Source organism: Cryptomeria japonica, chromosome 5, assembly GCF_030272615.1.
Source record: "Cryptomeria japonica chromosome 5, Sugi_1.0, whole genome shotgun sequence".
NCBI lineage: Eukaryota > Viridiplantae > Streptophyta > Pinopsida > Cupressales > Cupressaceae > Cryptomeria > Cryptomeria japonica.
This window is the reverse complement of record NC_081409.1, coordinates 229,939,847-229,964,300: the sequence shown is the minus strand read 5'-3', so window position 1 is coordinate 229,964,300 and position 24,454 is coordinate 229,939,847. Positions and strand designations below refer to the sequence as shown.

Here is a 24,454-nt window from a genome sequence, read left to right as displayed (position 1 = left end):
GATACTCTTCCCCTACCATTCTTTCAATACAACAATGAAAAATCAGCAACAAAAATGAAGGAAATTATTTATTTATTTTAAAATATTAGGGGAATCGAGAACTATTTCCCGTCAAAATTTTGGGAGAGGCAACCTCAAACTTGCAGTAGAGGGAAGGAAAAAACCATCGTCCATCCAGAGTCATTAGAAATCATGTAAATAAGAAACCAGAAGCCGCGAAGGTGACAAATGGCGTCCAAGGCTGCGAAAAAAGTAGGGGCGAAGGCTGTACAAGTAATGGGATGGAGGGAGAAGCTGGAGAAATACAAAGGCGAGCTATCGAAGGGAGTATGGGGATATATGCAAGACGGCCGATGGAAGCCCCTCGCCATTAGCGCTCGCCACCGCGCTAAGTTACGGAAGCAGGTCCTTTTGGCTGGAGAGTACGCCCCTAACACATACTCACTGTATATACGTCCATCAGTATAATGTACCTCTAATCCTTTCTGTTATGTCTCTATATTGTCTTTATTTATTTTTATTTTTTGCGTAGGGATTGGCCTTACGATCCACCCCGAAAGGAAATGAGAAATGTAATGAAGGGTCACAAATGCGATAGAATCTCTGCAGAAAAGTAAGTTGGAAAAATAAAAATGAAACCTTTTTCTTGTTATATATTGCTTGAGAAGTCACCGGTTCGAATCTCATGGAGTCTTGGGTTTTTTAGATTTTAGGTTTTTTTCACACCCACAGACACTTTTATATAAGCCTGTCCAAATATCATGGAGGAAGTGCCTTCGAGAAATTCCAATTTATTGATTTTTAGAATTTTAATTTTAGCTTTTTATTTGAGCTACTTTAACCTTTTTATATTTACTTTTTTGAAGACTCAGGTTGGCTAGCAGAGTTGCTACTTTGTTGCTTCCCGGAGAACATGCTTTATGTGGACACCTTCGAATTGTCTGATGAGCACTTTATCTTCCTCTAATACAGTCCTGAGTCTTCCAGTGATGGATTTTTTTCCATTTTGCAATCCATTGACAATCAAATTAAAATCTTCCTCAATATTTAATTTTTTTGAATTCCAACCCCAAGACCCAAGATGAGATCCTTAGCTTCAACAACATTGTTCATGTTAAGATCTGTAAAATGAGTACCAAGAGCAACCATTGTGCCTTCATGACTCCTGATAATAGCTTCAGCCCTAGAAATTTCAGGATTATTTTTGTTTGTCCAATCAAAATTTATCCTAACCCACTTTGTTGGTACTATTGTTCTCTTTTTCTCTGCTTGGGAAGGGATAGATAAAAAAAACTGTCCAATTTCGAGCTAGTTCCTTAATATAACAATCTCTGAAGGATTACTTTCTTTAGATTTGGTAAGATTAAGTGAGATAATGCTTCGGGAGCAAGCCTTCTTGACCTCCTTCCATATTTGCCATGGGCCTTTCTTTTCTATTGAAAATTCTGTTATTTTGTTTCAACCACACTTTCCAGACGATAAAAACTGGAACCACATTCCATAATTCCAGCAAGATAATAAGATCTACCAGACATCTCTACGTTTCTAGAGAATCGTTGAAATAAAGTAAGAATACCCACTTTAGATTAAAACTGTTGAGAAATGTATTCCAATTGCCTTTCATGCAGTCATAATGGAGAACAAGGTGAGCTGAATTTGTTATGACTTAAACAAATAGAGCATTGACTAGGACCAAAAAACCTTTTCATTGAAGCTGATCCCCGTAAGCATCCAAGAGTGACAGGTGAGCCGTGGGAAAAAGTTTACTTTGGGCCAAGCTTTGGATTTCCATATCTTATTCCAGTTAAAGGTAGAGGGACTAGTAATAAGGTGAAGCTTATTATACCCTTCCTTAACAAGTTAAAATAATAGAGCCATGTCCCTTTTAGATCCCATCGTAAGAGATCCTCTTCCCTGCTCCTAAAAGGCATGAAGCCTCAAAGAAAAGTGTTGAGCGGCCTGTTGGAGTCCTCTGGAACACTTGAAAATTGATGAATAGATCTTTGATTTGAGAGGACCACTTGCTTTTACTCCCTCCTCCCAACAGTCACTAACTTTGAGGCCCTCCAATCCTTTGAGGATAGGCATTAAGGGTTGAAGATCCAGATCCTCTCTTAGAGGTTTGCCAGAGATCCATATATTATCCCAATAGGAGGTCTCTCTGTTGTTTTGAATGAGAGAAAAAACGAACCAATATATAAGAATCTTGAGTTTCTGTTGTTTCGAATGAGAGAAAAAATGAACCAATATATAAGATTATTGACATTCTTTACCCTCTCTGAGATAGCCAAGTCTTGAGGAAGATCCTCCCTCATGAGAAAGGACGACAGGCAGTCACCAGAGCTTGTCCTCAGAGCATTGATCCAATGAGCATCTTTATTTGAGATGAATGTCCATATCAAGTTAATCAGAAGAGCTTAGTTGAAGAGATAAGTGTTCACGGCCAAGGCCACTTTTTTTCTTGCCTTACAAATCTCGCATGAGACTAGATTATATTTAAAATGATCTCCTGTACCCCACCGTAGAAAATTCTGCATGGAATTAGTAATGTTAGAAATGACACCATAGAAATTCTGCATAGAATTAGTAATGTTAGAAATGGCATCATAGAAAATTCTGCATAGAATTAGTAATATTAGAAATGCTACTTCTAGGGGCTAGCAGAGCTTCTAGATGGGAATAGCTTGAAAAAGAATTCTTAAAAGCACCACTCTACCAGCATACGAGAGCCATTTGCCTTCCTATTCTGCCAAAATCTGGTTGAATCTCTCCAAGATTGGTGATCAATGTTGTTTTTTATTCCTCCCACAGAACAATGGAAAACCAAGCTAGGTATCTGAGAGACTTCCTTTCCTGAATGACAGGTATCTACAGAAAATAACTTATTCCCTACTGTTGATATTGAGGGAAAAGTCTTTAAATTTATCCCTATATACTTTCTGTCCTGAGGCCTGTTCATACGCCTCCAGAAGATGTTTGCCAACTCTACATTTTTTAATAGAAGGTGCAACTAATAGCATAATATCATATTAACAAATTGCTGCTGAGTAAAGTCTTTTCCTGTGGATGAAGCCTGAAGCCATTTTAGGGATCCTGTAGACTTGAGAGCCCCAATGTACCTGCCCAGCAATTCCACCATGTTAATGAAAAGATGGGGTATGGAGGATCTCCTTACCTTAGACCCCGGGAGGCCTGAAAGAAGCCTTCCACCAAGCCATTGACCATTACTGAAAACTAGTAGAAGAGTAACAGCTCTTTGCTCAAGCTCTCCAACTTGAGCAAAACCTGAATTTCTCCAAAACACAGTGCAGGAAATTTCAGTTAACTCTGTGACAGGCTTTGGAAATATTCTTGGATGTCTGGTTCGCTGCCCTGGGCCCCTGGTTCTGGTTCGGTTCGTTTTGGGTTCGGGTCCTGGTTCGGTTCGCCTTTGGGTTCGGCCAGGGTTCGTACCCAGGCAAGCTGGTCTGTCCAGGGCAAACCCAGGGCGAACCTGGACACTTGGGTGCCCAAATTTACATTTTTAAGCAAAATATTATAAAATTTATAGCAAAGAGTTCAGACTTGCAAATTTGTGTGATTGTTTTGCAAGTTATCATGAAGGTTTAAGACTTAAGATTATTAAGAACAACAACAGACAATTGATAGATTTATTCAAATTTTTTATGTCTGAAGCAAGATAAATCAGAGCAGCAAACAATTGAATTCTGACCTCTTACTTGTTAACCTTATACAATGTACTAGAGCAATGCTCAATCACAACAGCAAAATACCCATGCGTTAGCTCATTCTGATTTACAATCCTCGGCTTATGAAAAACAACAAAAATATTCAGTTTCCCGAGCTCACTTTCTTGAGTCCTTGACTGGTTCTTCTTCTTCTTCTTCATCATCTTCCATGGCATTAGTTGTTTCCGTGAAAGACTTTTACTGTTACTCTTGACTGCTATTGCATTTATTCTTGACTTGCAATTAGTCTTTCATCTTCTTAGTGCTCTTCTTGACTGCTATTGCATTTATTCTTGACTCCTATTGCAAGAAGAAGAAGAATCCATTAGATGATTTAAACTTAGTATAAAGTTCCAATTGTTGCAAGTTGAATTTTGTAAAAATGATACTTGAACTTGATATTATCATTTTAATATTTTGATGTTGAACTTGAAGTATATGATGCTATGATGGTATGAACTATGATCATGATGCTATGATTACAAGTTTATGGTATTTTTGTTGTTTATATGATATTATGTTGCGTTCTAATCTTAATTCATGCTTATAGGCTGCATAAATCAATCTCTCTCTCTCTCTCTCTCTCTCTCTCTCTCTCTCTCTCTATATATATATATATATATTACATGTTTTTGTACTAACGAACCCAAACCCCATTTCAAAATTTTGCCGTACCAGCAAACTGGTTCTTTGAAACCCGAACTTGAACGCGAATCCGAACTCGAGGATTTTTTTTTATATTGTAGTATTTTCAGCTTTTTAATTATATTCTGTTACATTTCACCTGTTGGATTTCATGGAGTCTCTTATTGTTGAAGTTATTATTGGAAACCTTTCTTATTCTTATCATAGAAGTAATGATTGGAGACCTTTCTTAGTTCTTAGTTGAGAAGTTACCTGCTTAAATCTCATGGAGTTGAAGGGCTTTTATCATATTATGAGTTTTTTTTTTTTCTAGCTGTATTTTTAATTTCTTCTTTGAATGGGTCACCAGTAGAATCTGATGGACAAAAAGGCTTGAATTTTATATAATCAAGGGTTGTCAAATCATTTGCTTTTCTCCTTAGTTTTTGTGAGTTCCAAATTTTAGTTCTTATTGGAGACATCACCCTTTTTTATCTCATGGAGACAAGGATTTTTGACCAATTACTATTTCTTTTTGATTTTTTGTACAACTTACATTTATATTTTATATTCTTTAATTTTGAGGTCATCCAGCTTGAATCTCATGGAATCAAGTGTTTGGTCAAATTACTGATCTATTCATATATTGAATTCTTATAACCATACTAAGGGCTCAAGGGGTGTATGCTTTGAAATTGAGGGTTTATAACTTTATATGATAGGTGTATGCATATTTTTGCAATTTAGAGATGATTATTTGCCTTTTTTGGTGCAGACGAGCAAACACAGCTGAGCTCATGAAGCAGATGCCTCAGATGCTGCTGGATTACAAGGTAACTCTATAGCAGCATTTAATTACAATATGATTTTGGGACTTTGTTCTTTGCAGAGTTTTATTTACCAGATGCTTTGTCCTGATGTAACCCTAGACCTCTTTGAATTTTCATCTGAATTACCTCTTTGAATTTTCATCCGATTTAGAATCATTCACAATTAATTTATCATTATGTTCATCCACTTTTGAAGCAAAATAAGTTAAAACTGTTGATAGTAGTGGATAGAACTCAAATTAGATATTGATCTTACCCGTAGGTCAAGGGATACAACTTTAAAAGCAAGTTTCCAAAGTTACAAAAGGGAAATACAAGACAAACTCAAGCCCTTACTGTTACCCTAATGCTCTTACCCTATCTTAAAGGCTTATTATTACATTCCTTAAACAGGGCATTAATTTTTATAGAGATATTTTTCTCTGTCTTGTTGCTTGTATTATTAAATAGAGATCCTGAGAGTACTTGGCAAGATTCTCATCAACAAGTAGAAGATATTTTATGCAGTGTGCCAAACTAGGATATTTATATCAGGATTCAACTGCATAAGTTTTGGGTCAAACTTTATTGTAGTTTGCAACATTATGAGCTCTGCCACATGTAGTTGCTTTGTATAGCCATTTGTCTCTAAAAAGCATTATTACTTTGCAGGTCGTCTTGCATACCACTCTTGTATAACTTTTCACCAGCTTTGGTCTGAGCTGCTGCACTTACTGTTCAAATGCGCTTCTGAATGTTGTGACTCCTAGATGTTTGCCTTAAGTTCATTGTTAAATTATTGGCACTCGTACTTTATTTTTTCTGTTTTGGACCTTGGTTAGATAAAATGATAACCTTTAGACAACTGCATCACAGTAACATACTCAGAAGTTAGGATACCTTTTGGCAATTGTTGGAACTGGCACTATGATTTTTATTCTGTTTTTAGTGAGACAAATAGGAACTTACACAACTCCATAAAACCATCATACTTAGGATACCCTCAGAAAAAATCAATGTTCGAGAGGTCTCTATCTGTGGTAGCATGCATAATCATCCAGCTGGAAAATTGGAGAAGAGCATGCTTAGGAGATTTGAACTTGTTTATAATCATCAAGATTGTTCAAACTTCTCACTTTACCACTATCATGACCTACTTGAATACACTAATTTGAGGCTTTTTAAAGCTAAATGCATAACAGATTCAAGTTCTTTGTTTGACATTAAATCCTTGTTAATCAAAACTAAAAATTGTTATACCTACTGTGCAACTTCAGAAGTCTGAAACTGATAGTGGATGGAAGTTGGAAACTGGTTCCAGATCTGAAATTTTAGTTCTGTGAACTCTAGACTGAAATATGAAAATCTTCTTTTTAATGGAAATCTGACATTCTTGTAAAAGGATTTACAATATTGTGACAGCAAATAGACCAAAATCATAATAGATTCGAGGTGAAATGCATGGTAGATCTCATTTCTTTGTTTGACATTAAATCCCTGTCAATCAAACGCAAAAATGTTATACCTACTGTGTAATTTCAGAAGTCTGGAACTGAAAGTGGACGGAGTTTAGAAATTGTTTACAGATCTAAAATTCTAGTTCTGTGAACTCTGATCTGAAATATGAAAATCTGATATTTTTGCAAAATTTACTATAATATTTTGATAGCAAACAGACCAAAATCTGGAATAACCTAAAAGGGCAGTGTGTAGCTTCTCTTGCCAGTCTTAGCTGCCCTTATACTTCAGGGGATGTTTTCTACAATTTTGTGTTAGGTATCTGAGTCTGATGCTAATAACCTTCTATCTGCATCATGTAGATTCAGTAGATAATCTGAAATCTGAAATCTGAAATCTGGCAGATCCATGTATGGAGTGGGTTGCTACTTGTGAGAGGGAGCTGTTGGAGGATTCCAGTGGGTGTAATGCCCTTGCTTTAGTGTTCGAAATGATTTGTGAGAAGTTATAGATTGGAGTTCCCATTTGATTTGTTTGGTTTCAATGTGTTCTAGGAATTGCTGTTATGATTCGTCTTGAGCCTAGAAAATATGCCAGTTGGAGGCATAGATTGCAAATACTATTGTAGGAGGTTGATATATGGATTTTTTGTTTAGAGGAAGGTCACAACTCATGCTGACCTTGTTCAGTTGGCTGAACATAAAACAGTCAGCCAAGGTGAAATGAATCATCTTAGATTCAGTGAATATAACAAACCACCCTACATTTTTTTTGAAAATTATTGGATATAAAGTGCATATGCAATGCCTTCACACTTTTTGGTCACCCAGATCTCAGAGTGGGTAAGGTGAGAGCATATGGTACTTCGACCACACTACTAACTACAATCTATGCAAACTTAATGAAATGGTGGCAAGCCGACCATAGCACGTATGCAGCACGAGCGACCTCTATCAACACTTCTTCAGCGGACAACATGCATTAATGCAAGCATTTGGCAAAATGTGTAAGCTAGTTCAAACCAAAATGGTCGATTACACCAGAATGTCCAATGCCAAAATGGGCTAATGAAATACATTGGGTCTTCTGGTGAACCAACCAAGACCTATCTATCCACATGATATGCATATGAACTAGTGGTAAACCATTCAGTTTTTCAAAATAAAATTCATACAAATATATTCCTCTGATGTTACTACCATCCGGGGCTTACAAGATGGGTGTGAAATTGCATTACAATGGAGCATAAAACGAAGTATATTGTAGAAACCAAGTTGGTTTATTATTCTAATCAGAAGTATGAACTGCTGCAAGTACAAGGGTTAACTCAATATGCTCAAAAAGCATAGATAACAAGCTGCTCATCAATCATGGGCTGAAAAATATGTTGACATACACATGGCCAAGTTGATGCAGGTTGGCCGAACTCAGATACAATGTGGTAAACTGCCTTTGTGACTGATAAATGCTGAAAATCAGGTTTGATAAGCAATATAAACACTTCGAAAACTAGCACAAACTTTTCTCAGCACACACTCCAACAATTATGAACTGACGTACTCCCCAAAATCATGCATAAACTGAACCCCTAACGCATGAAACAAATTGATATCAGACTGAAATAGAAATCAGATTAATTGCATTTTTCAAATGGGGATTGATGCTGCTAGCACAGCAGGTACAGCAGGTACAAATTCCATAAAAACCTCAAAGATCCTCTTGGAACATGTTAACATTTTTAACAAAATTGTACCATTAACATTTAGCAATCAAAACTTAGAATGCATTAAATATTTCCATTCAGTGATTTCACCAAACATACATAAACAACTCAACTTGTAGCACAAATGCGATTCAGGGTGAAATCACCATATCCAGCTAAGAGGGTTTTCATCTTCGAAACCAGTTTACAAAAGGGTTTCAACCAGTTTACCATATCCTGCTGCTTTTTGATAAATTTTTTGTTTTTTGTTGCTTTTTCAAAACTTTGTTTTTTTACTTTTTCATTGTTTTTTCAAAGAAGCATTTTTCCTTAATAAAATAATTTCAAGTGTCCTTATGACCACTTCTCAACACCTTGACCCTATTGACACTTTATCTTCACACTTAAAACACTTTTTTAAATAATTAAATATAAGTTGTCTTTTAATTTTAATTTTTCAACAACTTTAATATTTAACCATTTCATAATTTAATTATTTTTTGCACAACCACCAAAGTTACAAGAAATATTAAAATAGCCCAAAATACGAATTTTGATCACACCATCAATTTTTTAAATGTATAGAATATCGGTCTATATGAATACTGACACTCTTCCAAGATGACAAACTTCTCCAAGAAGTGTGGAGTGCTCTCAAAATGTCAGATCTGCACACGTAAAATACCATCGTACTCATCTTGGCTCTAGGAACTTATTACTATCAGGATCTTTTTTTCAAGAAAAGCTGATGCTTTCCATGAATGTTGGAATGAATTGCAAAAGGGGAGATTATTGTGAAGGAACATTTGATCCATCACATTGTAGAGAGTAAGACAACAAAGAAAATGTACAATGCCTTGATCATTCTTTTTTAAAGTGTGAACCTTTTTTGTCAAATGATTTTAAAGAACAAGGTTGATGCCACATGCATGAATGATATAGATACAATGGCCAATCACTTTATAAACACAATGGATGATGAGTTGGTGTCCATATGTATAAATGTGTTCTCTCTATCTCGGGATTTGTTTGTTTAGGGTCTTTGGGCTCTTGAGCACCTTCCCCTTTTTGAGGAGCTTTGGAGTGATTTCATCTAAGAGAGAAGATAAGATTGGAGAACGTTTTAGCAAGACTAGAGGAGAGCTAAACTTAGCCTTAACCAAGAAGATGAGAAGATGTGGTAAGAAAGGACGATCTAGGAAGGGTCAAAAGAGGTAATGGAGCAAGGATTCATGTCCTCTCAACAAGGGAAGAAATACTTGAGCCATATCAAGTGTTTCAAATGCCACAAGAATGGCCACTATGTTTTTGAATGCCTTAATAAGAAGGTGAAGGTCAAGCAATATTAGAAACAATTTGTAGGCAGTGGAGATACTTTAGCAATAGATGAGCTTTCATCTGAGAATGGAATAACCTTCTCCATGGTGTCGTATTTGTCCAATAACACTATTTTTGGTGTAGGGTGGTATGTGGACAGTGGGGCATTGAGACGCATGACCTTTAATAAGAAGGCTTTTAATGGTATATAGGAACAAAAAGGTAGGCACAGACGTGGAGGTTGCTGATGATGCTGCATATGTAGTTATAGGGACAAGATTAATTCCTTTTGCATGCTTTAAGATTATTGTTTTTGAGCTTCATGCTGTCTTACATGGTCATTGGTTAACTTAGAGCTTGCTTCTAGTATTATCCATGTTGGATAATAGGTGTATGTTTGAGTTTGATGAACAACAAGTCATAACCATTGATTCTAGTCATTTTGGCCACATGCATATGAGAGAATGGCATTTATATGTTACTGTACAACTTGATAAAAAACGAAGCCCTAGTGCATGTCAATGACCAACTATGCAAGCTTTGGCACAAGAGACTTGGTTACTTGCACTTTTGAGGATTATCTCTCTTGAAGGACATGGTACAAAGATTGTCAGACTTCAAGATAGAGAAGACACGAGTGTGCAAGGGTTGCACACTAAACACGCATGCTAAGACTACTTTATCTAGTAGTGATCATAGATTGAGAGGGTTCCTTGATTTAATTCATTTAGATATGTGTGGACCTATCTTAGCACCTTCATTGGTTGATAACATTAACTATGTTTTATTTATTAATGGTTGCTCCAAGAAAACTGTGATTTACATCTTTAAGATCAAAGATGAGGTCTTTGGAGAGTTCCAAGAGATAAAAATTCTTATGGAGAATTATACAGGTAGCTAGAATAAGGTTTTGAGGTCTAACAATGGAGTCAAGTATACCTCCAAGGACTTTGATGCCTTTGGCAGGATGCAAGGATCAAGTGGGAGCTGACTATTCCTTACAATCTTCAATAGAATGGTGCTGTACAGAGAAGGAACCAGTGTATCATAGAGATAACAAAGGTCATGGTCCATGACAGAGATGTACCTATGTTCTTTGGGCAAAAGCATGCAGTGATGTTGCTTACATTTTGAAAAGGCGTCCTCATGGGGTATAGAAGGACAAGACTTTAGAGGGAGTTTTCCGTAGGAGAGAAACTTGATGTTTTCATTTTTGGGTCTCTGAGTGACGTGTACATTCATGTGCTATAGGAGAAGAGGATGAAGTTTTAACCCTCTAACTTGAAGGGTGTTTGTGGTATACAATAAGTCCTCCAAGGCTTGCAAGGTCTATGTTTCTTCATAGGGAAAAATAGTAGAGTTGTGACATGAAGTTTGATGAGGATGCTTGGTCCTCAAAGTCGTAGGTGCCTCCCATGGAGGTTGAGCAGAGCGAACACATTGATGTCCAAGGTGCTGATTTGCAGAGTTCAACAATACAAAACCTAGTTTAGCTAGGTTTTATTGCAAGAATGGAAACCTCATTACCTTCAAGTACAACAAGGAAGCCTGGATACCTTGCTTAGACATTACATGAGGCATAGGAACAAGTAGGAGCACTAAAAACCTCTTTTTATGTGAATCATACTCCTATGAAATTTTGAGTTGTTGCATTGATGTTTTACACCATTGATGTTGAGCTTTTTAGTTTTGAGGAGGCAAATTTAGAGCAAGTGTTGCAAGATCCCATGGCAAAAGAGAATCATTGGTGCAGGGCACCTACTACTCCATGCAAATTTTTTTGGTTTGTTCTAAGTCTTTTGTGTTGTCTTTCAAGTTGTAATAAATGGACCAACCATTTAGGACTCAATGAAGCCATGGTTGAGTTGTCCAAGCTTTTGTTGTGTTCAAGATGCTGATATCCTAGAAGATGTAATGTTGATGTTGTTCACAGGAGCAGTACTCTAAATTAGAGTCATCATGTATTACTTTAGGTCTCCTAGGATGCATAGAGGGCCTTTTTGAGCCTTGGAATGCACTTGAGTGCAAAGTTGCATTCTCGGGATGAAAAGATGTAAAGTTGCTAAGCAACATTTGCAATTTTGGCAAAAGGTTGCATTTTTGTTGATTGGCGGTGAAAAGTTGGTTCAACCAACTAAATCAGGTTGTTTAAAGCCAAAAACAACTTCATTGTACGGGTTGGAGGTTTTGGAATGCAAAAGCAAGTTTTGGTTGCAAGAAGAAATCTTGTTTTGACACCGTTTTGACTGTTTTCCTTTGTTTTTGTTGCATTGTATGGTCCAGTACGGACTTGTCAGAGGAACTTACTTGCAGGGGATGAAGGATTGTTGAATCTACTTTCCAACAAGGTAGATATACAAGTTTGGTTGTGTCTGGTTACAGAGATTAGAACCATTCTCTTTGATTAGGTACAAAACCCTTGTAAGGTAGGGTTTAAGGAAAAATGGTTCTAACCTGAGCATCCACTAATGGCACAAGTTGTAATCTTGTGGAATGCTAGGTTAGGGTCTGTAAATATGTTTAAAGTAGGTGATTTGGTTTTTCAGGCCTTTGTGGGGATTCTACAATGATACCCTAGGCTCACAGCTAGGAGTTGGTGAGACTAGGACAGCAGAAGATGTGCGATTTCAGAGCACATGTGGATTGGTAGAAGAAAAGTTGACCCATGGTTGGAGACCCCTTTGAGTGACCTTAAAGAATCCTTGATTGGCTTTTGCAGAGGTTTTGATTGGTGAAGCTTTCCAAAGCCATCTTTGCAAGTCACCCGGGTAGGCCTCAAACCCTTGAAAATATGACAGTTTTGGATACCCCATGTGTACAGAGAACCCAGATGCCATTTTGGAATATTGTTTGTAACTCTGAAAAGGGTACTCAAATATGTAAATTATTTGTGGCCTTGTGTGGGAAGATTTGAAACTAAGTCCTGAAAACCGCCATAGGAGTGCTAATTGAATTATGCCTATTTGGAGCCGGTAGAGACAAAGTGAGATTGAGAAAGCTTGGCGATGGGCTTGAAGGTGAACAAAGAACAAGTTGGAGAAGTAAGATCCTTTGCAAAGGTTGTTGGGGCCCTTGGGAGTGGTGTTAGAAATTGAGGTGGAATCCTCAATAGGAAGTTTGATTGTTAAAGATCAGTGGCTATACCTCGGAGGCAAGCCAAAGTGGATTAGGCCTTGGAGGTCTAACTAGTAGAACCCTTACCAAGTACCATTGGATGGGCTTGAGGAGCTAGTGGGTTAGAGAGAGCAAGGAAGACAACTACGTGTTTAGAGCAACTCCAAGAATCTTTGCATCAGAGTGGTACTAGAGCCACTCTTTTTTAAAACATTGGTGTATGTCAGACTTTGAGGAATCAAAAGCAAGTTCAATGTCTCCAAGGGCAATGACTCCAGAAGCCATCCAATAGATGGTGACAAAGATGCTAGAAGGATTGAAGGATCAGGAAGGAAGTAAAGGGACTCGAGATGTTAAGAATGAGAAGGGAAAGGTTAAGACAAAATGGGGAGATGAGACAGATGAAGAAGTGGAAGATGAGGAGGACCAGCCAACAGTAGCAATGCCTCAAGACCAAAAATTATTCTTGGATGCAATCAAATCCATCTGCAAAGATAATTTGGATGGATTACCCACCTATGGAGGAAATCTCAATGGAGAGGAGTTACTAGACTGGATAGAAGCATTGAATAATCATTTTGATTATAAGGAGGTAGCAGAGGAGAAAAGAGTAAATGTAGCCAAGCCAAGATTGAGGGGATCAACATTGGTTTGGTGGAATATGACGCAAGAAGAAAGGATACAAGTAGGTAAGAAAAAGATAACTTCATGGGACCGTACAAAGATAAGGATGAAAGCTCAATTCCTACCAAGAGATTATGAAGTTCAAATCCACAAGAGACTGCAAAATTTTAAACAAAGGGAACTAGATGTCAATGCATACATTGAGGAATTCCACAAACTAAGTTTGAGGGCTAGGAAACATGAGAATGAAGTGGAGAAATTGGCCAGATACATGAATGGCCTTAGGCAAAACATACAAGATGAAATAAGCATCCTTACACCAGACACTGTTCATAAGTGTTTTCAATTGGCATTAAGGGCAGAGGAAAAGATCAAAAGGAGAAGTGAGCAAAATCAAAAGCATAGAGGTGGTAAGAACTTCAGAGGTAGAGGAACCTTGGCAGAGGGCGGAGTGCTCCAAGAAATGAAGAACATCAAAACCAAGAAGGAAGTGGGGACTCACAAAGAGGAACATATAGAGGAACCTTTAGAGGGAGAAGCAATTCTAGGGGCAGGTTTGGAAGCTCAGGGAGAGGAAATACAGTCTTCACCAGTTGGTGTTATCACTGCAACCAAGTTGGATATACCATGAACAGGTGCCCAAGAAAAGCCTCAAGTTCAACAAGCTCATACATGGGTGAAAGGACTCAGTTAGTGCAAGAGGAGGATACTCAAAGTGAGACCTCTCCAATCAGTAAGGAAGGGCTAGTGACAGATAGAGAAAATTTAATGATGAGAAGAACAATGCTAAAGATACCCCAAGCTCAAGAGCCACCACAGAGGAAAAGTCTATTTAGGACCACTTGTAAGTCGCATGGTAAAATTTGTAAGGTGATTGTGGATTCTGGTTCCACAAAGAATATTGTCTCAGTTGAAATGGTGGATAAGCTCAAACTGAAAAGATTACCTCATCTCACTCCCTATAAGGTGTCATGGCTCAACCGGGGTCAACATGTCTTAGTTGATGAACAAGCATGGGTGGACTTTGAAATTGGTGACTACAAAGACAAACTTCTATGTGACATATTGCCTATGGATGCTTGTCATTTGCTTTTGGGCCGTCCATGGCAATATGATGTGAAAGCTTGTCATGATGGAGAAAAGAACAGTTATCTCATCACCAAAAATGGTAAGAAGTATCAAATGGATCCATTACCTGATCCAAAGGAGGAAAAACAAGTAGGGTCAAGTGTTATGTTGCTGAGTGGTAAAGAGTTCCTTAAAGTATTAAAACAAGAAGGTAATCAGGGCTATGCTACAGTGTTAAAGTCTAAAGATGAAGCTAAGGCAGATCCAATGAGTGAAGTGCCTCAAGAGGTGCAAGGTTTACTAAAGCAATATGCAGAAGTTATAGGAGATGATATGCCTAATTCTTTGCCTCCAATGAGGGATGTAAATCATCAAATAGACTTGATACCAGGGGCAAATCTGCCTAACAAAGCTGCTTATAAAATGACACCTAGTCAAAATGAAGGGATCGCCAAACAAGTGCTAGAACTCTTAGACAAAGGGTTTATTAAAAAGAGCTCGAGTTCTTGTGCTGTACCCACTGTTCTAGTGCCTAAAAAAGGAGGAAAATGGAGGATGTGCACGGACTCAAGAGCAATTAATAAGATTACCATAAGATACCGGTTTCCAATGCCAAGGATAGAGGACCTATCGGACAATCTAGGTGGAGCATGCTACTTCACAAAGGTGGACTTGAAATCTGGTTATCATCAGATAAGAATCAGACCTGGTGATGAATGGAAGACATCATTTAGAACCAATGCAGGCCTATATGAGTGGTTGGTGATGCCTTTTGGCCTCACCAATGCACCTAGTACCTTTCAAAGGCTCATGAATGAAGTCTTAGTTGAGTTTATTAGCAAATTTGTTATTTTGTATCTTGATGACATTTTGGTCTTCAGCAGGTCCAAGGAGGAACACCTTAAGCATGTGGAGATGGTCTTGAAGAAGTTGAAGGAGGCTCTACTCAAAAACAACCTTGAAAAATGTGAGTTTTTGAAAACAGAGTTGGTTTACCTTGATTTTGTCATTTCACAAGGTTGTTTAAAGATGGATCCAAGTAAAGTAGAAGCAATATTTAATTGGCCTACACCTAGGAGCATAAGTGATGTTAGAAGTTTTCATGGAATGGCATCTTTTTATAGGAAGTTTGTGAGAAACTTTAGCCATGTTTGTGCTCCTATACTCAACACCATTAAAGGAGGGATTAAATGTCAATTTAAGTGGACAGAGGAAGCCAATAAGGGATTTGAATTGTTGAAAGCTAAGATAGCAGAGTTGCCAACCCTTAGATTGCCTGATTTCAGTTAGTTGTTTACAGTGGAGTGTGATGCTGGCCAAAGGGCAATAGGGGCTATTTTGAGCCAAGAAGGTCATCCTATAGCATTCTTCTCAGAAAAATTGAATGAAGCCAAACAAAGATACTCCACATATGATTTGGAATTGCATGCCATGGTGCAAGCATTGAAGAAGTGGCGTCATTACTTGCTGCCCAAAGAGTTTGTAGTTTATACTGGCAACCATGCCCTTAGTTTCCTTAATGGGCAAGAGAAGTTGAACCAAAGACACCTAAAGTGGGTTGAATACTTACAATCCTACACCTTCACTATCAAGCACAAAAAGGGCACTGCAAACAAGGTAGCTGATGCATTAAGTAGGAGAGTCATGACTATGCAGGAGATACAATTGCAAAGTGTGGGATTGAATGAGTTAAAAGACCTCTACAAGGATGATAAAGACTTTGCAGAGATATATGCTGTTTGTACTGATTTTTCTTACACCTCACATGTCTCTTATTCAGAGTATATGATACCAGAAGGTTTGCTGTTCAAAGGACACCTTCTTTGCATTCCCCAATGTTCTATGAGACAAAACATTATTCAAGAAAAGCATCAAGGAGGTCTAGGAGAGGTCATTTTGGCATAGATAAAACTATGGAGCAGGTTGTTGGAGCCCTTGGGAGTGGTGTTAGAAATTGAGGTGGAATCCTCAATAGGAAGTTTGATTGTTAAAGATCAGTGGCTATACCTTGGAGGCAAGCCAGAGTGGATTAGGCCTTGGAGGTCTAACTAGTAGAACCCTTACCAAGTACCATTGGATGGGCTTGAGGAGCTAGTGGGTTAGAGAGAGCAAGGAAGACAACTAGGTATTTAGAGCAACTCCAAGAATCTCTGCATCAATCACTCCATTTTGTAGCATGATGTTTGGGAAATTGTGCCAAGACCAAAAGCAAAATCATTGATTGATTCTAGGTGGTCGTACAAGGTGAAGCATGCTACCAAATTGGAGGATAGAGAAGTACAAGGCCATATTCATTACATGAGGGCTCTCCCAAAGAGAGGAAGTTGACTATGATGAGACCTTTGCTATACTTGCAAGATATACTTGTATCAAGGTAATTATATCTCTTGTATCGTATTTTGAGTAGCTTTTTATATAAGATGGATACAAGGCCAACTTTTTTGAATGACAAGATAAAAGAAGAAGTGTATATCAACCAGCTTAGGGAGTTGAGCTGTATGAGTGTGAAACAAATGTATATAGGTTGAAGAATGTATTGTACAAGCTGAAGTAAGTAATACGTGTTCCTATTCGCAGATTGATGAGTGCTTATTGAATTTTGGGATTCACCAAAATTACTGCAGATCCTAACATTTATTATTTGTTTGATAAATATGATCTATTAGTTTTGCTCTTGTATTTCAATGAGTTTCTTACAAGTGGCAAGGAGAAGCATATAGCATTATGCAATAGGGAATTGGTCTCCATGTTTGATACAAAGGATAGTAGCCTTATGCTTTATTTTCTGGATCTTGAGGTAGTAGGGTTGAAGTGAGGTCTTCCTTGGTCAAGGGAAGCACATGGTGGAGATTCTAAAGAGATTTTAAATGATGGACTGTAAACTTCTTTGTACTCCCATGGTTTTGAATCTAGAGTTGACTATTGTTATGCCCCACCATGTTAGGAGAAAATCACTGCCTTAAATCGCAACCCTCATTTAAGGGCATTAAATAATATTTCAATTAGTGGGGCCGACTAGGGTTAGGGCTGATTGATTATTAAGGGAAAATAAATAAAATGTACAAGAGGGTCTACCCCCTATAGATGGGTGCCCTATCTTGAGGTTGTAAAAAAAAATATAATAAACATTTGTTCATATTGCTCGCTGACCTGGTTGTGACCCTTGGTGACGTATTTAAATGCAAATTAAATACAATGTGTGCTAGCCGACCTGATTTGATAAGTTGTGTTGTTTGATGAAGAGGTGCCTCGTGGAAGGTATAAAGAGAGGTATGTTGAGACTCATTTGGGGATCCATCCATTGCAATATCATTTTGAGTTGTAAGAGCAGACATAAGCAGAAATAAACCATAAACAGAAATAGCATGAATTTGTTGTGATGTCCCTCCTTGCCTAGCTTGGTAATAAATGAAAATAAATAATAATGCTAGTCTATTTTTACCCCATAGGCTAAAGCATAAAATAAATAAAGGGGATTAAGTAATAAATGGAGCAAAAAGCTTAAGTAATATTCATTTATATTATATCATTAAAAGGGGCCAACTTAAGTGAAGTCATCAACCTTCCCTAGGCGAATTCAACAAGGTGATAAATTAAATAAAGTTAGGCAATTATTATTGTGCCTAAGTCGAACTTACACATGAATTGAAGACTCCAAAGAATTATATCAAGTGCTTGGCTGGGCATAATATTGGATGAATGTTATTATTGATTTTGCTTTGCAATTCGACTCCAAGGCATTCTTCTCAAGACGCAAACCCCGTGAAGCTTTTCTTCTGGACGAAACTCCAAAATTCTTTAACTATCCATCTCCAACACTGTAGAGGCCTCATATATGAAAAACAAATTGAATGAATGATTCAATAATCGGATAATTACATTGAATGATATACACACGTATATATAGAGGTTACAAGACGATGTTCTATAAATAGAACTAGTCATTAAAGTGAAATCAAATAAGCTAAAAAGCTAAAATACCTAAATATAGCTTAAAAGGCTAAATAATAAAAAGCTAACTTAACAAGCTAATAAGTCGACTAAAAAGCTAAATAGCTAAATAAGTCGACAACTAAGATGACTGCTAAATATAGAAGATGACCATTATAGAAGATATTAATATTATTTTAACACCCTCCCTAATGGTCATCATACTCAATACCCTACAGAAGACACTGCAGGTGTTTTGATCACAAATGCAAAGAACACTCTGCTGCTACAGAGACCCTCCCAGGACCTGCAGAATGTAAATGACCAAGAGTACCAAAAGCCATCCAATCTAATGTAGCCTTCATGCGCGAATTAGAGATCTAGCACACACGAATTACTGAAACCTGAAACCATGATTTTGAGGAAAAAATTAGTAAACCCTTTTTGCAGAAGAGTATTGAGCACTGTTTGCTCCAGCAACTCCTAAACAGACTGCAAGATACCACAGTTGCAGATGTTTGCCCTGACAGTGCGACCCAAAATTGACTGCAACAAAGTACAATTTTTGAGGAGAAAAATCGATCAAAACTAGAGAACTTCGCCAATCCAAAATCCCACGCGAACTTTGCGTATTACAAATGATTTTTGAGGAAAAAATCGTAAAAACCAGCAAACAATTTTTGAAGAAAAAATTGTGAAAACCTAGAAATCCCACGCATGCTTTGTGGATGACGGATAATAATTTTTAAGGAAAAAAATTCTAAACCCTGCGAACAATTTTTGAGGAAAAAAAATGTGAAAACCAACCAAACAGGAAATTTGCTTATCACAAAGCATAGAAGGTTGACTCGTCCTCTCCAGAATGCTTTGCAACATGAGCCTGCTCCTATTCCTGAGATCCTCCCAGCCTAGATTGTACAGATGCCAACAATTTCCTGCAATCTTTCTTCACATGGCCAAACTGGTGACAATAGTTACATTGCACACTTTTCTTCTTTTAAGACTGCGAATATTGACCTTGCCCCTTTTGCTGGAAGAACTGACCTTTACCCTTGTTCTTATCCAAAACTGTAGCTGTGAAGGCTTGTTCATTGGACGAACTAGCATTGCTTCCAAACTGCTGCTTCCATCGATCCTGCTGTAGAAGCTTGTTGCAGAGATTAGGAAACTTCAGATCAACACTAGTAGATGAGATATTGAGAGTATCAATGAAATGATCGTACGATTTGGGAAGGCTTTTCAGCGTGATCACTACCATATCCTCTTCCACCATGGTTCGGCCTATAGCTTCCAATTGGTCACGGATCTCCTTGATCTTCGCGAGATGTGCTTGGATAGAAGACTTCTCATCCACCATGATAGAAAACAACATATTCTTCAGAAAGAAAGTTCGGCTATTGTCGGCACCTGAGGGAGTTGATCATCTGTGACTGAGAGTTTGATAAGCATGACAGCCTCTTGATTCTTCGTATCATGTTTGTCTTGATCTTCACCTGCTGTTGTAGGACAAAGAACCTTGCCAAGAACAATCTGATCAAGGCAACAATATTCAAATATTGATAACATGTGCTGTTTCTAGGTGTTGTAGTTGAGGCCACTGAACTTCTGACTGTGTTCCAACTGATGTTGGTCAAAGATTCCATCACAGAAATCGAGGTTGAACGAGGCCAACCGAGTGAAAGCAAGAGACAGAAGAATCTGATTTAAAAAAAATCAAAATAGCAGTTGCTGAAAAAACTAAAACCCTGGAGGAGAATTCTGACACGAATTCCAAGGCGGGAATTTTGAGGTTTGGAAGAAACCCAGAAATTAAAATTTTCTGCAGACTTAAAACCTGAAATTTTTCTTGAAAATAATAATTTGCAGAAAATAAAAAAATACCTCTGATTTTTTTTTGTAAAAAAATACAGAAAAATATAGATGATTTTTTTTCCAAAAAAATTTAGGGGCAGAAACCCTAAGTCGGATGTATAGCATAAACATCACCTCGAAGACACCAAAATTCCCGACGCCCACAGAATTAGCAGAAATCGCGAACTGTTTTTAAATTCCAAGGCAAAAATTCATTGGCACAAAATTCGAGGCACATAAAACGATGCACCCATAAAATTATAACGACGACCCAGTTGAGGTCTCAAAAAACCCACCAAGAATCTGCAACCAGAATAAAATTTCGACTTGAACTGAAGGGTCAAAACCCTAGTTGAAAATTGCAGAAACCCAAGGCGGCCATGAATGAACCAGATCGAGCAAAAACATGTGACACGATTTGCAGCAAAAAATCCACGAAACTTTTGAAAAATTTTCAACCTGCAAAAAAATTCGGCCCAAGTAGAGAAAAAGAACCTAGGCTTTTTAAAAAAAAAATCTCTTCAATAAAAACTTAGAAATTTTTTTAATAACAAAAACTTTTGAAAATCTTAATTTCCATGGTCTGATACCATGAAAAATAAATTGAATGAATGATTCAATAATCTGATGATTACATTGAACGATATACACACGTATATATAGAGGTTACAAGACGATGTTCTATAAATAGAACTAGGCGTTAAAGTGAAATCAAATAAGCTAAAAAGCTTAAAAACCTAAATATAGCTTAAAAGGCTAAATAATAAAAAGCTGACTTAAAAAGCTAAATAAGTCGACTAAAAAACTAAATAGCTAAATAAGTCAACTAAAAAGCTAAATAGCTAAATAAGTCGACAACTAAGATGACTACTAAAATAAAAGATGACCATTATAGAAGATATTAAATTATTTTAACAATATACCTATCGCTTCTGATTGGAGTGGTGATTCTAGCAATTGAAGACATCAAAACTCAGCCTGAAGCAATTCGAGGGTTTCTGGTGGGCTGTAGCTTCCCTACTATCTCCACATTGAACAATTGGTGAAGTGAATCAATCATAAGAGGTGAGAGGTTGACATGATGGAGGGGAATGGTGTAAAGCCTTCATTGGGTATACCACCTCATGATGATGGTAAGGATCATTGGTTAAGGTTCAGCACATGAGGCTACAGAGGATAAGGTCCTGCTGTTGGGTGTAGGGTAGAGGATACTTGGGGCACCTCATAACACAACCCTCATTATGGTTGAGCTTCCATGTAATCATTGAGATATATATATATATATTAACTAACCCTAGAATTGGATGTATTTCACGAGTTACATCTACATTGTTGGCTAATCTGGTTGCATGTTTCCAAACAGGCTTATTTTATCTTATTCTTGAGTGAAGATTGTATCTCTAACTATGTTTTGCCCTTGTTGCATTCTGGATTTGTGAATTTAGGGCAAAGTATAAGGTGATCCCAAAAGGGGACATTACAACTATGCATTTAAATTATGATTTGGGGGATCTTTCGTGTATGGTGAGTTATTAGGTTCTCTCATGTATTTGATGAATACTTGACAAAAATTCCAAATAGGGTCTTTGTAGTGAATACATTGAGCTAGTTCATGGTTGAGTTGAGGCAAATTCTCTAGACCGTGACAAAGCATGTGCCCCTCATTATGGGTTGAGGTATTTAGGAATTTGAGAGTTGATCTTGTGTGGCTTTATGGAATCAGATTGGGCTGGTGATGCTAGTGCTAGGAAGAGAATTTTTTTTTTTCAGCTTGGGGTTAAGTATGATATCCTGGTTTAACAGGAAGCAGGCAGTAGTGGCATTCAGCTGAGGCAAAGTACACAGTAGCCTTGTATCTAGTTATGAGGCAATTTGATTTTGCAAGTTGATAGCAAAAGTAATTAATCATTTGTAGGAGCTGAAAACTGTGTACTTTAATACTCAGAGTTGCGTCAGGCTCTTGGGAATCTAATGATTCATGATTTCTCTAAGCATACAGACATTCAAAACTGTTTCCCCAGGGAGAAAGTCTTGAAGGGAGCAATGGTACTTGAGTATGTTCACTAGATTTATGTGTTGCAGATATTTTGATGAAACTCTTGCCTAAGGGGAAGTTTGAGATGTTGAGAGAGACTTCAATTGGTGGACAACACTTTCCTTGTGAAGAGGGACTGTTTAAGAGTTTTTACCTTGAGTTGCTCGGCTAATATTTTCATAGTGATGTTACAACAATGACAACAGATCCAGACCGGTATGCAGCAGAGAGATCAGCATGGAGAGGATGCAGCTATATAGGAGAATAAATCCCAGCCATGTTGGAGTCTTTCTTGAGATAGCAACTGATTAATTATTTAAGATGAGTGATTTGTGGATATAACTTAGTCTCTACTGCTCTGATTAGGAGTTCTTAGTTGTTAGACAAGGTTGATTGATCAGTTAGACCAGTTAATTGTGGAGTAAAATTGAGTTTCACTGAATGAGTTGCAAGCTTTATTTGAGCTTTACATGACATCCATCTGATTTCTCTTAGTTAGTTTTACAGTGCACTTGTCTATTTAAAGCATACCTATTTTAATTTTAATCATGATGCATATAATAGAATCTGTTTATTAAGCTTTATCTCTAGTGCAGTGTATTTTATTCCAGTGTCAATAGAAGATAGATGCAGTATGAGAGTTCAAATCTGCATGTTTTCACTGTTGATATTTTCAGCTGTAAGTGTTTGTAGATTAGTGTACCCAGTTCCACTGTTTTCTGTTTTAAGCTCTTTGCCATGAGAACTAAATTTTGGTGAAAATATCATCTGCTTGCCATCTGAAAACGAATGGGTTCAATGGTTTAATTTATTTTTATTGCCATCTTGAAAGATGGGGATTTTTATCAACCCACCTAAATGCCACAACAAACATTTATTTTAAGATTTAGCATTTATGAAATGTAATTAGCACTAGCGTGCTGTTCAATCCTCAATTTATCACAAGAAAACATTCTGTGATGAACATGTATCTGCATATTTACATGCCATTTCTCTTGTGAGCTCGGGAGTGTTTTTAAAATTTAATGATAATTATATTTATTGATTAGCTTTTGTGTTTACTATTGACAGCAACATAGGTTTGGACCATGGATGTTACCTAATAAGCTTTGCACTAAGTAGCTTTATTTTTTTCCATTTCATTGTTGGTGTTTCCTGCAATATACTTAGCTATGTTTGTTCATTATGGGAATCTATGGTTTTAACAAAGTGTTGATACAATTTCTGGAGATCTTATTAGTTGTCTTTTCTAGGCACCTTGCCACACATTCTCTGTGGAAAGAGGGTAATCTTAACTACTTCTATTGTTTTTCTAAGTTTCTTGTGAATTTTTAGTTGGTAGAAATTTAGAATGCTGAAGTAGATGAAATGGAGCTATATAACATGATAGTCATGCTGCTAGAGAAGACAGAGCATGTCTTGCGTAGGTTTAGGAAGTTAGTCATCGTCATAAGTATCAACCGTGCATTTGGTGTATACTTGTTCAGTTCATGGTATTGGTGGGGTATCATCTTTTGTTAGCTGGTTACTTAAGCTAATGCTTTTATTGGAAACCATAATTTTGAGAACAGAAGTGCTCTGGTATGGAATCGAGTGAAATTTGGTGTTTGTCTTTTTGGACTATAACTTTTTGTTTTTTGTTTCTGTATATGCAGAAGCGAAGATGGGAGAAAAAAATGAGAGAAGAGGAGGAAGAAAAGAAATAGTGTTTGGAATGAGCTTAATGTTTAAAACAGGTTTTCAGAGGTTGCATTACTAGGGAAACTGAGTCTGTTCAGAGAAAAAAGGTAAATGTGAACAATATAGTGGATAACAATTGAAGTATCAATGGTTGAATTGATTTGGTATCACTTTAACAGCAAATAACATCCTATCAAGAGCTACAAACATTTGCTGTATATTTTAGTGAAATTTGTAGACAGAACTGCTTGCTTTTGCTCTTTATACCATTATTGATTCATACTTTGGAGTAAATGCTTTTTTTTTTTTTTTCTATTGTTGTATATTTTATTTTTCAAAATTTTGTCTTTCTTGTAGCAGCATCCAAAAGGGTTTGAGTGTTTTAGGGCTTACTTTGATTCATTCCATTCAGAGCTGAATTCTTGGATTTGTTTCTTCATTCCTAATTTTGCCGGTACTATAAATGATATTATGCTATATTGAACAACAATGGAGGTTATTTTAATTGCCAGTG

The 24,454-nt window shown here is 37.1% G+C and overlaps 1 protein-coding gene across 1 annotated transcript; it reads left to right on the top strand.

Annotated features, from left to right (window-relative positions):
* Positions 1–90: 90 nt before the first annotated feature.
* Positions 91–24,234, top strand: LOC131033889 (uncharacterized). Its single transcript, XM_057965196.2, has 4 exons — positions 91–422; positions 533–613; positions 5,128–5,185; positions 23,916–24,234. The coding sequence occupies exons 1-4, from the start codon at positions 229–231 to the stop codon at positions 23,964–23,966; spliced, it is 384 nt and encodes a 127-aa protein (XP_057821179.1). The 5' UTR covers positions 91–228; the 3' UTR covers positions 23,967–24,234.
* The last annotated feature ends 220 nt before the right edge of the window (positions 24,235–24,454 follow it).